The sequence below is a fragment of the Lagopus leucura genome, unplaced genomic scaffold (assembly GCF_019238085.1).
Source record: "Lagopus leucura isolate 7727_CA_CO unplaced genomic scaffold, USGS_WTPT01 Super-Scaffold_100002, whole genome shotgun sequence".
Taxonomy (NCBI): domain Eukaryota; kingdom Metazoa; phylum Chordata; class Aves; order Galliformes; family Phasianidae; genus Lagopus; species Lagopus leucura.
The window spans coordinates 36,890,126-36,906,056 of record NW_024962263.1 but is presented as its reverse complement, the minus strand read 5'-3'; the positions used below and the strand labels follow the sequence as shown (position 1 = coordinate 36,906,056).

Here is a 15,931-nt window from a genome sequence, read left to right as displayed (position 1 = left end):
TAACAGGGTACTTTTGTGTTGCTAAAAAGCAGTACCAAATTGCACCAACTAATTCAAATTCAAACTTTGTTTAGATATGTAACTAAAAAGCATATTTGACATTTGAAATAAACTATTTAAAGTTTAACACTTGTTGACATAAATAGTTATTAAAATCATTTATACAAGAGTAAATCAATCCATCTGGACACATGAAAATTCTGCACTACAATTAGCACACAAAATAGCACACAAATTGCACTACAATTTAGCACTACAATTCCAAGCATTCTAATAATTGACAAAAGGCATTAATCTTTCTCAAGTAACAAACTCCAAATGCAACCTCCACTTCTGCAACAAGTAAGAAATTATTACTATGTTGAGAGTCATCTTAAAGATATTATTATGAATTCATTTAAGTACATTCATATGTTAATAAATAATATCATTTAAATAGGACAATAAATTATGTTTGTTGCAAAAATATCTAAAGATTTTTGGCAAATAAATAAAAAATAGGGTATTAGATATGTAAGGAAAAAAATTAATGAAAGTTTGATCTGGTTAGAAAAGCATTATATTCTTGTACTAATATGACATTTATTTCTAATTGCTTCATGCTGAGATATGGGTTAAAAAACTAATCTTTTCGCTATCTTAACAGAATACATACAGTAATGCAACAAAGTTACTTCCACAGTGTTACGTATTCCAGGAAATAAAAGATAACCACTTCCATACATCACCTTTGATAAGGATCAGCTGGAGGTCTAGGACATCATGTCCACAAAAGAATATTGGCTATTGCCACCATATTCTTTCTGGGAGCAATGAAGTGTTCTGCTGCTTAATAGCAAAACAACAGATATTCCAAGGGAGTTCAATGGGATAAAAAAAAGTTGTGTGATGGGGAGACAATGACTGTAGACTAGAACAATTAGAAAAGAATACAAAACTCATCACAATGAAAACAAGAGAAATGGTTTTACTGTTTATCTACTAGATATGAATAAAAGGTATTTTTTTTAAACTAGTAAGCAGTCCTTCTGGTGTTTAATAGACTTCCAATGCTTAATTTTTTTTTCCAAAGATTTAAATTGCCTAGCTGTAGAACAATTTGGTAAGCATAGAACCTGAAAATAAAATACACATTATTTATAAAATAGGACAAAGATTTCACAGGTAAGAATGACCATGACTTCGTTATTTGGGAAATGTTTATAGATCCTTAACCTGAACCTTAGCTTAATTTTTAAAATAACTGTTCATTCTGCTAAGCAGCCCTGGACAAAGAACAGCCCTAATGTATTTACATTATGATTAATGTTTAAGTAGTAAATTCCATAAGAGACAAAACATGGTTATTTTCCTAGAACAGCAACACTCACAGTACAGTTTACAGCAAAATAAATTGGACAAAAATATGGAATTCACTGAGATCTTAAATACAAAATATACAGCATTTATCAGTCAGAGTATAAGTAATTCAGCTCTCCTGCTGTCTTTTATGTGACCTTGAATCATTGATTTCATTCCCACATTGCCATTCTTCATTCTATAAATCGTGTATAATCATACTGATAGCCTCTCAAGACCTCTAACAGACTACTTTATATGGTAAAGTAAAAAAGAAAAGAATAATTTCTTCTATGAATATATCTGTTTTTTAATTTTCTAATTTTTAGTTTTTGTAAATCTAGAGAAAAAATAGAGGTGGGGAAAAATGACGAAACCTAAGAGTAACTTACATACTATTTTCACTTAAAATCACATGAAAAGTCTTTGGCAGCAGATAGTTCAAGTAAAGCACAGATTACATGAAATCTGAAAAAACTGAAAACTAACACTGTCTTTTTGTTATATGTTAGAACTGATTTCAAATACATTAGAAAAAGAATCCAGCTGTGTTTATTATCAATTTACAGAATTAAATGAAAACCATCATTTTGGTTTCCAGAAAGATGTTCAGGATGTGACTATTAGAAGCAAAAAGGAATTGCATCCTCCTAGGTTGGTGTTTATACAATGAATGGATGTAGAAATTAACTAGAAAAATTTTAAAAAATAAATCAGGAAAGTTTCCAACATAAGTATTTTTACCTGCAACTCTCAATTACTTGTGGCTGTTATCATCAAATCAATATCATACAGAAAAATATTTTTCCTTCAGTAAGACCTGCAGACTTCTTTTTGTCTGCTACGGTGAAAGTATGCCACCTAGTGTACTTTAAATGACTACATTCCTGTATCTTTAAACTTTTGTTAATGACTTCATAAAAGTATTTATTTTCCTTGTACATCAAAATTGAAAACTTTGAGCCAATCAGTAGGAAGGTAAAATGTGAAGATAATTTATAACAGGAATAAACTGTAACTGTCTGATTGCAAGTAAAGTTAGAGTTTTTTAAAAAACTAATTTCCAAATTTTACTAGATAGACACTTAAATACAGTTTGTATTTAGCCTCAATTCCCTTCTTATGTCTTTCCCCTCCTAGTTAAAACCAGTATTGGAATATCAGATCTTTGCATTTCTAATTCCAGCTTGTTAATTTACCAACTATCATGTGAAGCTATCATATGTGCTTTTTTAAAGCCAAAATCACAATCGATAAAATAAGTTTGCAGCTGCTAAAAAAGCTCATACTGGTAATCCGCGTGCAAGACAAATGAAAATTAGGTTATCTTCATGACAATCAAAGGTTTTCTGTGAAATCTACATATGTATCACATGAATTAAAAAAAATTAAAAAATAGTATTACTTAAAAAGAATATAAGAGCATAATCCTACTAAATACAAAGTCTACAATATCTGGAAGCTTGATATAAATGAATCTACTACCACATGCTTCCAGCTTTAATTGATTTTAGAGGCGAATTTTTTAAATGGAACTGCAGAGCTAAGCCTTTACATTAAACTGTGATGTGCTACTTTACACATTTAAATGAAAATATATTAACTTGATCTAGTAGATTCCAAACTACTTTTTCTTTTAAACCACTCAAGCCATGACATAATGAACTCTTCAGCTCTTCATGAGAACTCAAGCACAACTTCAAGTAGATCAAATATTCAACTTTAGTAAGAATCCATGCAATTTAACTTTCACCTTGAGTAACATGAACAAAATATGTTCAATTTCTTTATGAAAGTAACATTCTATTCAGTATGAAGCAATTAGGAAATAATGTGAGATTCCTATTTAAATGTGGTTTCTTTTTCTAAGTAGTATTCATGTAAGTATCAATTTCCTGATTTCTATGCAGTCTCATTTATTTTAGTTTCAAATACTCAGCTTTAAATATTTCAGTTTAATATAAACAAAAGGTGTTTGTTGGGTTTTTCAGTTTTTTCCTAAATTATTAAAACATTCAAAACATAGCAGCAATGCTAGATAGAAATACATATAATAGAGAGTAAAAATAGGAAGAAAAAATAATAGATATGAAATATATGTAGATTAAAAGTTTCAGTATTGGCTTTTCAGCATTTTTATTTTGACCACCTTCCAAAATTTGAATTGTTAAAGTAATACAGCACTCGAATGAGTTTTATAAGTATTTGTTATATCAGTACATCTGTTTAATAGAAAAGAAACATCTAGATAATTAGTTCAAAAGTAATATTCTGTAATCAGCAAACTTAGAATTGCCCTAAACTAATAACATTTTAATAAAATAAAACACAAATTAAAACTACAATACATTTCTATGTGTTTGTTTGGGTTTTTTTAAGCCTAAAAGAAGTGCAAACTAATGTAACAATACAGGTGCCTTAAGCAGTGACTTTCAGCAGTAACATTTATTAATCAGGATTATGTTAACTGAAATGTGAAACAGTGAGCATGAGTATGACCTACCACATTCTTAATGTAAGTATCTTCTTCCATAAAAGAATACAGTGGTGTAGGGGAACTGTTAGGTCACAGCTTGAACAGGTGAAGGGGTTTGTCTGGCACAGCGAGCACAAGCAAACCCATGGTTCCCAGGTAACCAGAAGGGGTGGACCCAGGGTGGAGCCGTGCTGGGCTCAGATAAGGGCCAGACACTGAAGAGAGAGCAGTTCTTGGCCCTAGGCTTGCTCCCTGAGAAGGCGTGCTACATAGGTAGAGCCTCCCTTTCACCAGTTGGGTGACTTCAGCTCTTCTTTAGCTATATCACTATTGGTCTACTGCAAATACTTTACTGGTATTGCCAAGAACTGTCAGGAAAAATTTTGTTCCTCTGTAAGCAGAATAAGTGGAAAACAAATTTTGAGATAATGTTATTACATTAGTAATTCATTATTTTTATAATATATTTTTAAAAACTTAGCTGTGACAGCTTTGATAATTATATTTGCTGTAGCATTATGGCTTTCATATTACATTAGCTGGTTATTTCTACATCAAAGAACCTCAAACAAAATCTCAAAAATTGATTGCCCAATGCAGTATGTTAGTTTTCTTAGAGTTATGTTGCAGTCTTTGAAAACTTACAATTTTTACTAGGTATCTAATGGATATTATAAAAGCTTTAATCATAGTCTCATCTAATATTATAAATCCATTCTGGAACTGGGAGAATATACATTGCTTCCTCCTTCTTTGCATTTGCCATTTTAAAAGATAGTAAATGTTTAGAGTTTTTAATTTTTAATTACAGAGATCATCTTGTCTCATCTTGTTTCAACTACTTTTTTTTTTTTTTTAACGTCTTTTGCATCTATCTTGAGTTTTGCGGCACTTTCATTCCTTAGAAAAACATTACAAAATCCAGTATTTATTATGAGATAACACGTATCTGCAACCTAAAATGCATCTGTGGTTTTCATGTTTTCATTGACCCAGTTTTATAGCCACATAATCTAAATACAGGTTCTTTCTAAAAGGATGGTTTGAATAAAAGCTGCAGAAGTGATAGCTATAGATAAAAATGCCTGTATTTTGTCAATAAAGCTGATTATAGAGTAATTTCTGTAGAGTATATTTTCCTGGTAGTAGCTGCAGAATTCAGTGTTGTTCTGTGCATTTAGCTAGATGAGTTAAGCCACTTAAAAGTATTCTTCAGCGTCCCAAGACTAATTCAGAATTAATTTCAATTTAGTTTCAGCTCTTAAACTAAACTCATATTTAAGCAGTTGCATTTCCAACAGTGTTAATTTTCCTTAACATACACTGTTAGCAACAATGCAGTTGACATAAAGAGGTTAACCTGGAAGTTACCATAGTTTCTGATGTTGACTGAGAATGTGAAGATGGGCTTTGACTAGACAGAGCCTTCCAAAGATTAAGAGAATCATCAAAATCTGTATGGAGGGGAAAGAAAAAAACACCAGAATCAAACAAACATTACTGCAAGACCAGCAGATAGATTAACAACTCTTTCAAAACATTGTTTCATGCTACAAAGTAGCTAAGCAGTTATTCTCAAATATTCAAAATATTTCAGATAGTCTGAAAATACTTCAGTTTTTCTACATATTGTACCACTGTATTATTATCCAGTAAATCCCTTGAATAAACAGAAATTGAATAGAATACAATCTTCTGCTATAACAAAAAAAGCATGGAGAAAGCTACATTTGATCAATAAGATCTGGAGGTTCTAGCTGACAGCTGGCAGAACACGATCTAGCGGTGTGCCCAGGTAGCCAAGAAAGCAATGGCACCCTGCCTTGCATTCTGCCTTGCAGAAATAGTGTAGTCACCATGACTATAGAGGTGCTTGTTCCTTTGTACTCAGCACTGGTGAGGTTACATCTTAAGTACTGTAATCAGTTTTGGGCCCTTCTCTACAAGAAAGGCATTGAGGAACTGGAGTATGTTCAGAGAAAGGCGCTATCCAGAAGTCTTACGAGAAGTTGCTTAGGGAACTGGGATTGTTCAGTCTGGAGGGGGCTAAGGAGAGGCCTTATCACTGTCTACAATTAACTAAAAGAAGGTTGCAGTAAGGTGGGGGTCAGCCTCTTCTCCCGGTAATATACATGTCCGTGTATTTCTTTTTTCTTAAACTTTGATTGTACTGCTATGTCAAAGTCACAAGTGTAAGAAGTATTTTACCCCTAATGCTTTGCAAGATAAAGTAATTGGTTCTGCAGTACATCTTTTTCCATTTATAAATTTTTGAAGTTGTAAAAAACAGTTAAGAGCTTTTTCTGAAATTTGTTGAATGGGTGATCTATTTATTCTTAGAACTTTAAAGTAAAAACTGAGCTTGAAAACATTTACATTCATGGCTAACACATTCTATTTGAACTCCATCTTTAATATGAATTACTTAACTAGATGTTACTTCAGTAAGTTAAAAATATGCAAAATTAACATAACTTACCAGTTGAACCACCTTTTTCAATGATGTGGTTGTCTTCCTTGGAAGAATTCACATCAAACATATAACAACCTAAGTAACAATGTTTCACCATCTGATTCAAATGTTGGTAAAACTGACAGTGATGCAAAAGAGCCTTAAGTGCAGGTTTTCCAGTCTGGGAGAGGCCAGTTTCTTCATCATGTACATGAGGTCCCTGAAAACAATGAAATTCACAAAGTTAATCTCTTTAAAGGAATCTTTTACATAAAAAAATAAACTGGCAAAAACAAACAAAACACAACTTCAAGCCTAATACTGTTTGTCTGTATATGTAGAGCTGTTTTATAGATTACCAGATTCTGGCAGTCAAAAAAAAAAAAAAAAAAACCAGCTTGTATCAGGAATGGTGTGGTGAGCAGGACTAGGGAAGTAATCCTGCCCCTGTACTTGCCATTGGTGAGGTCTCAAGTACTGTATTCAGTTTTGGGCACCTGAGTACAGAAAGGACATTGAGGTGCTGGAGCAGGTCCAAAGAATGGCAACAAGGCTTGTGAAGGGCTTTGAGAATATACCCTATTAGGAGAAGGAACTGGGGCTGTTTAGTCTGGGGAAAAGGAGGCTGATGGGAGACCTTATTGCTCTCTTCCAGTATCTGAAAGGTGCTTACAGCGAGAGTGGGGTCTCTTCTCACTGGTGACAGAACGAGGGGAAATGGCCTCAAGTTGCACCAGGGTAAGTTTAGGTTGGATATCTGGAAAACTTCATAACAGAAAAGATTGTTAAGCACTGGAATAGGCTCCCCATGGAGGTGGTTGAGTCACCATCCCTGGATGTGTTTAAAGACTATTTGGAAGTGGTGCTCACAGACATGATTTAGCAGAGAGTTGTTAGTTAGGGTAGTATGGTTAGGTGACGGTTGGACTTGATAATCTTTAAGGTCTTTTCCAACCTGAGTGATTCTATGATTTTATGACATAGCCCTGAGCAACTTGCTGTAGCATCTCTTTAAGCAAGGGAGTATGCTCTTAAAAAAGTCTTTAAACCAACAAGCCACTTCATCTTTCTTTGGGAAGGCATGCTTTTTGTCACTCATATTTCAAAATATTAAGCACTACATTAAACTCTGCTTTCTCAGAGTTTTTCTTTCTTATACACCTAAATTCAAGTTGCATTCCAGGCAAAATAACTAACCAATTTTTATCTTAAAACATTGATACTATATAAGATACTGTACGTACATGATCTAAGATACTGTACAATAAAGCTTTACTTGTTTTCTTGAGGTCTCTGGGAGGTGGGAGAAGCTTATCTATTCACATACTTCTTTCTCATCTCAGATGTAACTTTTTAAATTTGTTTTTAGATATATTGACATAAGCTCTTATATCAAATAATGCTTCTCGGTGACAGTATAAACTTTCTCATCAAGTGTAATAGTCACTCACCTGCCAAATACAGTCTTTTAGACCTTCAGTAGGAATTGGGATCACAAGGAGATTTTGTAGAATAAAAGCAGCCTAAAAGAAATGAATGCATCAACATTACTGTCTAGCCATCATAGTTCAATAAAGCACATACGACTGAGCAGGACAGTTGAGAAATTATTCCACTGTTTTACATACACGTCAAAACAAAGATTTTTCATGTTCATGTAGATTAATAACAGAAATCTTACAGCTAGAGTTGAGAGACAGAGATGTCTATACAGTTTAAAAGAGCAAATTAGATTACCTTATGTTTGCAATGAGGAAATATTTATTAGATAACAGGTGACAAGCTGGTACGCCAAAGTGCTTTCAAATAGAACAAAGCAGATTAAAATCTAGCTATTTGTTTTCTCCATAACAAACTACCTACAACAATTTAAGACAGCAGAATGTGACAAGAAACATACCTCCCTGCGTACCATGCTGCATTCAGATTGGTCTAGAAAGATGTTTAACGCTGTTCCCCATAGCCCTCCTGAAATGTTCTGGCAACTCTCTGCTAAAGCAATACAGCCTATTTCAAGAGATGTAAGAGCTGATCCTATTCCAAGCGCAGTAAATCTGACCTAGTTCATATAAACACAATAGAAAATGACATTACTCACACTAATAACACATTTTTTTTAATTATTGTTGAATTCAATCAACTAAATCTGTAGCTTAAACAGAATGATTTTAAAAGGTTTTAGACTGTTTAAACAAGTTATTTTTCCTGCATTCACCTGGCTCTATACTCACAGTCATAACTATATGTATGTATAAATAACAAAATGAATAAATTTTTGAATACTTAAATGTATATTCAATATTCTCGGCATTTTACCATTTAAAAATAGTTCTGATTCAAAAACTCATAATTTAAAAGGTGAGCATCAAATATATTTGCTCTAAATTTGTAGTTTACACATATTTTTTGCATTAGAGCTAAAGCAATGTTGATGAAAGCTGCCTACGATTCATTATCATAAATGACTAATAAGAGGATAGAAGATTGAAGATATAGAGAAGGATTTCAGAGTGTTTATAAGACAATATTCTCCCTTCTTTATTCGTATTGTTATTTAGGACACAGTCAGTAACATTGAAAATAATGCAAATCAGTAGTTCCAATATAAACTTCCCGAAACAAAAATCATGCACATAGCTAGGTGTCAAAATAAGATATCAACTTTGCATTAACTAACCTCAGGATCTCTATCTACCCATAAAGGAACCAGCCATGTCAAACCTAGGTGGGAAGGAACTTGATCTTCACTGTTATTGTAAGGCAAAGACCAAAGAGATACCCAGTCCTGATCAGAAAACAGAAAATAAAGTAAGAAATTATTTTCTAAATCTTTCAATGCCTATCAACAGCCTGGGCAGTCAATTGCATACTAAACTATTTTAAATGCACATAACGCTGATACTCCAGGAAAAAGATGTTCATTGTCTCTATAAATACACATATATTGTATTAACTCCACTTACTGAAGAAAATTAAATTTGTGACTATTTCTGGTTAGTATTAGGATAATAGAACTAAAGGGATTAAATATTTTACTTGAAATATTGGGAATATTTAGGAATTACTCCATACATTTTTTATTTTTTCTTAAATGACTAAAAAAAAATTTGAGATATGATATGTGTGCAGGAAAATGCTGAATAAGAACATGCAGCTATCTCTTTAGTCAATTTATTACTTTGCACACCTATCATGTGATTAAATGCCATATACTATTTAGCTGCAGATTCCATGAATTCATACTTGGCAAATACAGCTCCTTAATTCAGCTCAAAAAAAACCCCATACTCATTGTGCTTTGTTTAATCATGGCACTGCACAATGCATTATGTTCAGTGTGACCTACTCAATTCAAAATTTTATAGGTGCATCTTCTGAATGTCTCAGCCCTGTTTGTTTTTTTTTTTGTTTTTTTTTTTTGTTTGTTTGTTTTTTTACAGAATAGATGACTGCATTTGGATGCCTCACTTGGAACAGTGTCTTTCGCATGAATCTTCTCAATACACAATATTAATAACAGTAAACATGGTTTTTTACAGTCTTTGAGGTAGAAGGAGAATTAAAATACAAAATGAAATACACCCAAGTAAGCAAAACATGACTATAAAGCAATACTAAAGAAATGAAATAAAACACTGTAGCAATTCTATCAAGTACTAAGCATCTGTTCTATTTCTCATGTACTCTATGAACAACTGTAGGTCATTTCTGTCCATTGCTATGAGCTAAAGGATTCTACATCCAACTTAGTAAGGTGGTTCTTTAAGTAACAAAGAACCAGAATGGTTCATAATACTGCTAATCAGCAAAATAACATTAAAAGACACCTGGATTTTAACTAGTTTTTATCTCATTTCATTAGACTGTACATTTTAAGTTAGCTTTAATAATAAACTGTAATTTTTATTTTTAAATTAGTTATCCAGAATATTTCCTGTACAACATTGCTTGCGCAGAGTAAGAAGGTTAACTTTGTATTCCTCTCTCCACAAGATCTCACGCTTAATCATGTGACTTGTAAACAATGGATAGGATTTAAAACTATTATGATAACAATATAAAATGTTAGTAATCTGGATGTTGCTGCTGGCACATTATGACTAACAGTCACAAAAAAACCACCACCATATTATGCCACTATAGATATTATTCTACATGATTAAACATACATAAAAACCAATTTAAGTCCCCTCTTTCAGTCAAGAAAGACTACAGGATTGCAGAAATAAAAACTGCAATGCTAACAGGAATACTTTTTTTTTCCCCAAAAACAAAGTGTTATTTCCGAATACAAAGTATACTTCATCACACTGAAATGTTTTCATAAGTGGCAATCACAGGCACTGAGTGGAGTTGACTGTGATTCTCCAGAATGATTACACTAAATTATTGTATTATATCAGTTAAAATATATCGGTGATTAGCCATCAAAAGTGACAAGATAAGGGAAACTATAATGAACTCACCGTATCCTTAGCTTGAGCCATCATTTCATGAGATAAGTGAAGCAAACAAAGAACAGTGCTTTTTGTAACACCTTTTCCCATGAAAGACATAGCGTTTCCTCCCCATTCAACATAAAACGATGAGATGACCTGGGAGAGTAGGAATAAGTTCACAGTAGCTCTACTGCAAGCAGTACACAGGTAGAGTATAAACCACTGCATGCACATAAATTAAACTCATGGAAAGATGGTGAATTATCAAATACACTCTTTTAGCTAGATGTTAATTTATTTATGAGTCGCTTACTGATTTGTCATTTTTCTGTATGGTTAAACCCTTTAAGGTCAGTAGTTATTTTATTTCCCTATTCAAATGAAGAATAAAGTGGACCTAGATAATAAGGACAGTATTAAATAGAAAGCTGGCTGTATCTCAGTCAGAGTTGAAAAGTTTGTTTTTGTTGGAAACAGGCCACTTATTTTAACCAGCTTCTTTCTGCTATGTTTGAAATTAAAAATACAGTTTATTTTCCAAAATTCTATATTCAAGAATACAGGTTATTTCTGTCTTTTCTTGGGACTTGAATTGGAATAAATAAATCAACATTCTGTATCAAATTCTAATGAGTAAAGGGAATGGGAACGCACATGCAATATAGTCAATCATCATAAGTAAACATACTTTAAAACTTTTTTTTCCTTTAAGTAAAGATACAAATCACCCAATCTCATCTTAATCTTTTAGCTATTTTCTTGGAGAAAGAAAAGCACCTTTCATAATAACTATATTCACTGGAAGTACAACATAAAAATTATAATATTATTAGTTATAGTGACTTTACAAGCATTCAGAAAAAAAGTTGGGTTATAACAAAATACTTACCTCAAGAAGACCTGTTAAATATTTCTTACAAATTGTGACAGGTTCAACAGTAGCAGAATATGTACTCCAGTTTGGAACTGCAGTAACATGAACTATTCCTCTCAGTGTTCTCTCCAGTGAAGGAAGACCATAAAAATGTGGTGCATCTGTTAGCCTTAAGCACTGTAGCAGCTTGAGAGCCAGCTCAGTTCTGAAACATCCAGCAAGTTCCAAGCCCTCTCTGGATTAATTATAAAAAGTAAAAAAGCATCAAATGACAGCATAAAGCTATTATAATGAATTATTTTGTAAGAGGCCAGTGCATCATTATTATTGTTGCTATTAAGCGGGTCTCAGCATATCAATTAGTAACCGTTGGCTTACACACCAAATAATGCACAAGTAAATTACAGAACAGGACTGCTTAACCAAACACAGACAAATGAGATAGAACTCTAATTTCTAACGAGCACATAAAAGAGCAGGAGTTCAAGAACATTGGATAACTCAGAGTGACAAGTGTCAGAAAGATTTTGCTTATGTTTGTTCTGGTTCAGGCACCAAGTTTTAAAACATTTCCTGCAAATCTATCACCAAGGTAGACAAAAATAAAGGAGTATAAGACATAACTGGCAGGGATTTCTATAATCCTTCTTTTTCTAGCTGTCATTTTTTCTTCTGTTTTATTTAGAAATTGAGTAACTGAGTGGGAGGAATGATAAAGATAGCACTTTGAAGAAATCTTTACAAGCAGTTATGTTGTGCCACACAGATAAATATGTCAGCTGCAATTTTAGCATCATAGAATGCATTTGGATAGAAGGATTTAGTGTGAAAATATTATTTTATAAAAACTTAGGAAAAAAAAAAAACTAATAGAAGTTAATTTCTGTTTGTCTGACTGACAGAAGAAGGATGGCATCTCATTCTGGAAGTAGGTGTCCTCACAATAACCAATGTGCACAAATATAGTCAATGATAGACCATGGAGCAAAAAGGAAGTGGATGGAAATAAATACTTGCTGATATTCTGTTGTTTTACTTTCCTGCAAGAAGCCAGTAGAAAAATAAATCCAGCTATCACTTAAGCAAATTTCCAGTAGTGAAAAAAAAAAAAAAACAGCCCATCTTCTCAGTGCCATCAATTTAATTATCATTTTTTGAAAAATTGCACTAGTGCACTTCTTCACAATTTTCGTAATTTCCTAATTATACTGTGAAAAGGTATAGCTAATGTTGATCTTCACTTAAGGAGAAGTATATTCCGTTTTTAAAGTTTACTATGACTGTATTGTGATGTAATAATTTTCAAACTCTAACTAAGATGCAGTAGCACAAGGCACTACTATTCCAGTCAGAATGACACAGGCAGTTCCATTTAAACTGTACCTGTCAGTCACTGACTTTGAACAAAATAACAGTGTGTTAAAAAGATGAATGAGTTCTTTATCCAGTTGTTGTCTGACAGCAGTTTGTATTTCATCTGTTTCATCCCGCACTTGGGATTCTGGTCGCACCAAAAGGCCCAAAAGGGAACTTGATTTCTAAGAGAAAAGAACAAAAATACAGTCACATCATGCATTGCTTAAATTCTATTTTAATAAACACACTAAAGCCAGTTTTCTCTTTGGTGCTTTAAAATCACATGCACTAAAAATCACAAATTGCATAATCATCATTTCACCAAGAAATATTTCCATAAATTGAAACAACAACAACAAAAACACAGTAAAGATTTTCTGGTATTAGTTAGCCATACCTACCACATTTTAGAGGATTTCTTGTTAACCATAGAAATTGAAGTAGATCAGTCTTACGTGATTGAAAAGAAGATTGCTAGCACTTTTTTCTAAATGTTTAAACTGTATTTTAAAATGGGAAAATGCAAATGCATGCACACTCAGTATATAACAATCCTTGTAAAACCTTGCTTTGAGTACAGTATGTACTTGCTTTGTGAAGAATGGTACTTTGTAACGCAGTTGTACAACTGCAATCATCATTGTTATCATTAGAATCTAGTTTTCATACAATAAGACTGAATTACAATATTTTGACAAGTACAATAAAAGTTGTTTCATACTGCTTTTTTAGTCTTGATTTCCTACTAGTTGTTGTACATCTTAATGACTAATACTAGATAGAACAGATCTCAAATGAAAAGCACACATCTATAAAACTGAAAATAAAAATAAATTATATTCCTCCAATATCATACTTGCATTTTTATATTTCAACTGTATGAACTGTATGCTCATATAATGCCTTCCTCAGGGTTATAAAAATGTTTTACATAAACGTATTGCAACCATTTTAAATCAAAACTGAAACAACAAAAACTTGTCTTAACTTTCAATTCTTATTCTTAATTCAAGACAGACATTTATATTTCTTTATCATGCAGAAAGTCACAATATACCTGCAGAGAACCTCATTCTTTGAGTTACATAGATAACACAGTTATGTACTTAAACATACAGCTGTACATATACAGCTGTACACGTAAGTATATTCATATGTACAGCTACTTAATATAAATGCATATATAGTGTATGTATAAAGCTCTACATAAAGCTACATATACCTAACTACATTTACATGGCTCTGTATAACCATCCTATTATTGTTACCTACATCACAGCAAGACAAGTTTGTATTTACATTCTTACACTTTTAAGCAATGATTTCAAGATCCATTTTAGATGATCTGCCTCCAAGCTTGCTCTCTGCTCTCTACACAATTTGTTCAAAAATCTTAGGACATCTACCAAAAGCTTCTCATCCTCATCAGAAGCTGGAAGCACTTGCAAAAATCTGCAATGAAAACAAGTGTATATATATTCATACTTATAGGGAATTAAAAGAGAGTACTAAGATGTCAGTCTAATACGGCTGAATTAACTAAGCAAATATAATATTAAGCAAATAAGGAGTTGCCTATACTAAACTGCTAATTATTTAAATACACATAACTACAAATAATAAAAAATGAATTATATCAGTTGTAATTAAACTGAAACACTCGTATTACATATACTTCACACATTAAAAGACACGGAATTGTGTGTTGGAAAAGACAGAAAGAACAGAACAGAAACAAAGACAAACTAGAGGAGGGCCACAAAGATGATCAGAGGGCTGGAGCATCCACCCTAGGAGGACAGGCTGAGAGAGGTGGGGCTCTTCAGATTGGAGAAGAGAAGGCCCCGGGGGGACTAGGTACTAGGAACAAATTCTTTACTGTGAGGGTGGTGAGACACTGGAATAGGTTGCGGCAGAGAGGTTGTGGATGTCCCTCCCTGCAAGCGTTCAAGGCCAGGCTGCAGGAGGCTCTGAGATCAACCTGGTCTAGTGGGAGATGTCTCTGTCTATAGCATGGGGGTTGGAACTAAATGATTTTAAAGGTCCCTTCCAACACAAACCATTCTATGATTCTACAATTTTAAATATTCCATAGTTAAAATACGGTATTCTTATACTTCGCCATTTTGACATAAATGACAGAATCATAGATACAATGAGCTTGGAATGGGCCTCTGGAGATCATCTGGTCCAACTCCTGCCATGTTGAGCTGCTTATTCAGGATCGTGTCCAGGTGGATTTTGAAGATCTTTAAGGAAGAGACTCCACAAACTCACTGGGCAACCTGTGCTGTTGTTCTGCACAGTGAAAATGTGTCTCCTGATATTCAGATAAAACATCTTGTGCTTCAGTTCTTGCCCATTTCACCTTGTCCTGTCATTGGGCATCACTGAAAGGAATCTGGCTCCATCTTCTCTGCAGTCTCTGCCAGGCATTTACATACATCAGTGAGATGCAGTCCTCTCCTAGCAGTTGCAGCTCTTTCAACCTTTCCTCATTAGAGATACTCCAGTTGCTTAGACATCTTATTTGGCACTTTGTTGGACTCTTTCCAGTACATTTATGTGTCTCTTGTACTGGGGAGCCCAGAAGTGTACACAGTACTCCAAGTGCAGCTTCATCAACACCGTGTAGGGGGAAATAATCACCTCTTTGACCTACTGGCAACACTCCTAATGCAGCTAAGAATATCTTCAGCCTTCTTTGCCACTGGTGGCTCATGTTCAAGTTCATAGCCTTTTCTGCAGAGCTGATTCCCAGCTCATCAGCCCTAAGTATGTATGGGTGCATGGATTTGTTCTATCCCAAGGAATTTTCGTTTCCCCTTGTTGAACTTCCCACAGTTTCTGTCAGCCTATCAAGATCCTCCTGAATGGCAGCACAGCCTTCAGGCATATCAGCCACTCCTCCCAGTTTTGTAACATAAAATTGCTGGAGGTACTCTCCCCCAGCCTTTGGATTGTTAACGAATATATCAAACAGGATAATATCCAGT

The 15,931-nt window shown here is 33.6% G+C and overlaps 1 protein-coding gene across 3 annotated transcripts in view; it reads right to left on the bottom strand.

The window, feature by feature from the left end:
- RTTN (rotatin) overlaps positions 1-15,931 on the bottom strand; it is a 77,037-nt gene that overhangs the window by 22,913 nt on the left and 38,193 nt on the right. For all 3 annotated transcript variants that reach the window (XM_042869847.1, XM_042869848.1, XM_042869849.1), the window contains 9 exons: positions 14,243-14,387; positions 12,963-13,117; positions 11,595-11,814; positions 10,733-10,861; positions 8,944-9,051; positions 8,167-8,325; positions 7,718-7,789; positions 6,294-6,486; positions 5,186-5,268 (listed from right to left, as the gene is read on the bottom strand). In XM_042869847.1, the coding sequence (XP_042725781.1) occupies positions 5,186-5,268; positions 6,294-6,486; positions 7,718-7,789; positions 8,167-8,325; positions 8,944-9,051; positions 10,733-10,861; positions 11,595-11,814; positions 12,963-13,117; positions 14,243-14,387 (1,264 nt within the window). The remainder of the gene's footprint in view (positions 1-5,185; positions 5,269-6,293; positions 6,487-7,717; positions 7,790-8,166; positions 8,326-8,943; positions 9,052-10,732; positions 10,862-11,594; positions 11,815-12,962; positions 13,118-14,242; positions 14,388-15,931) is intronic.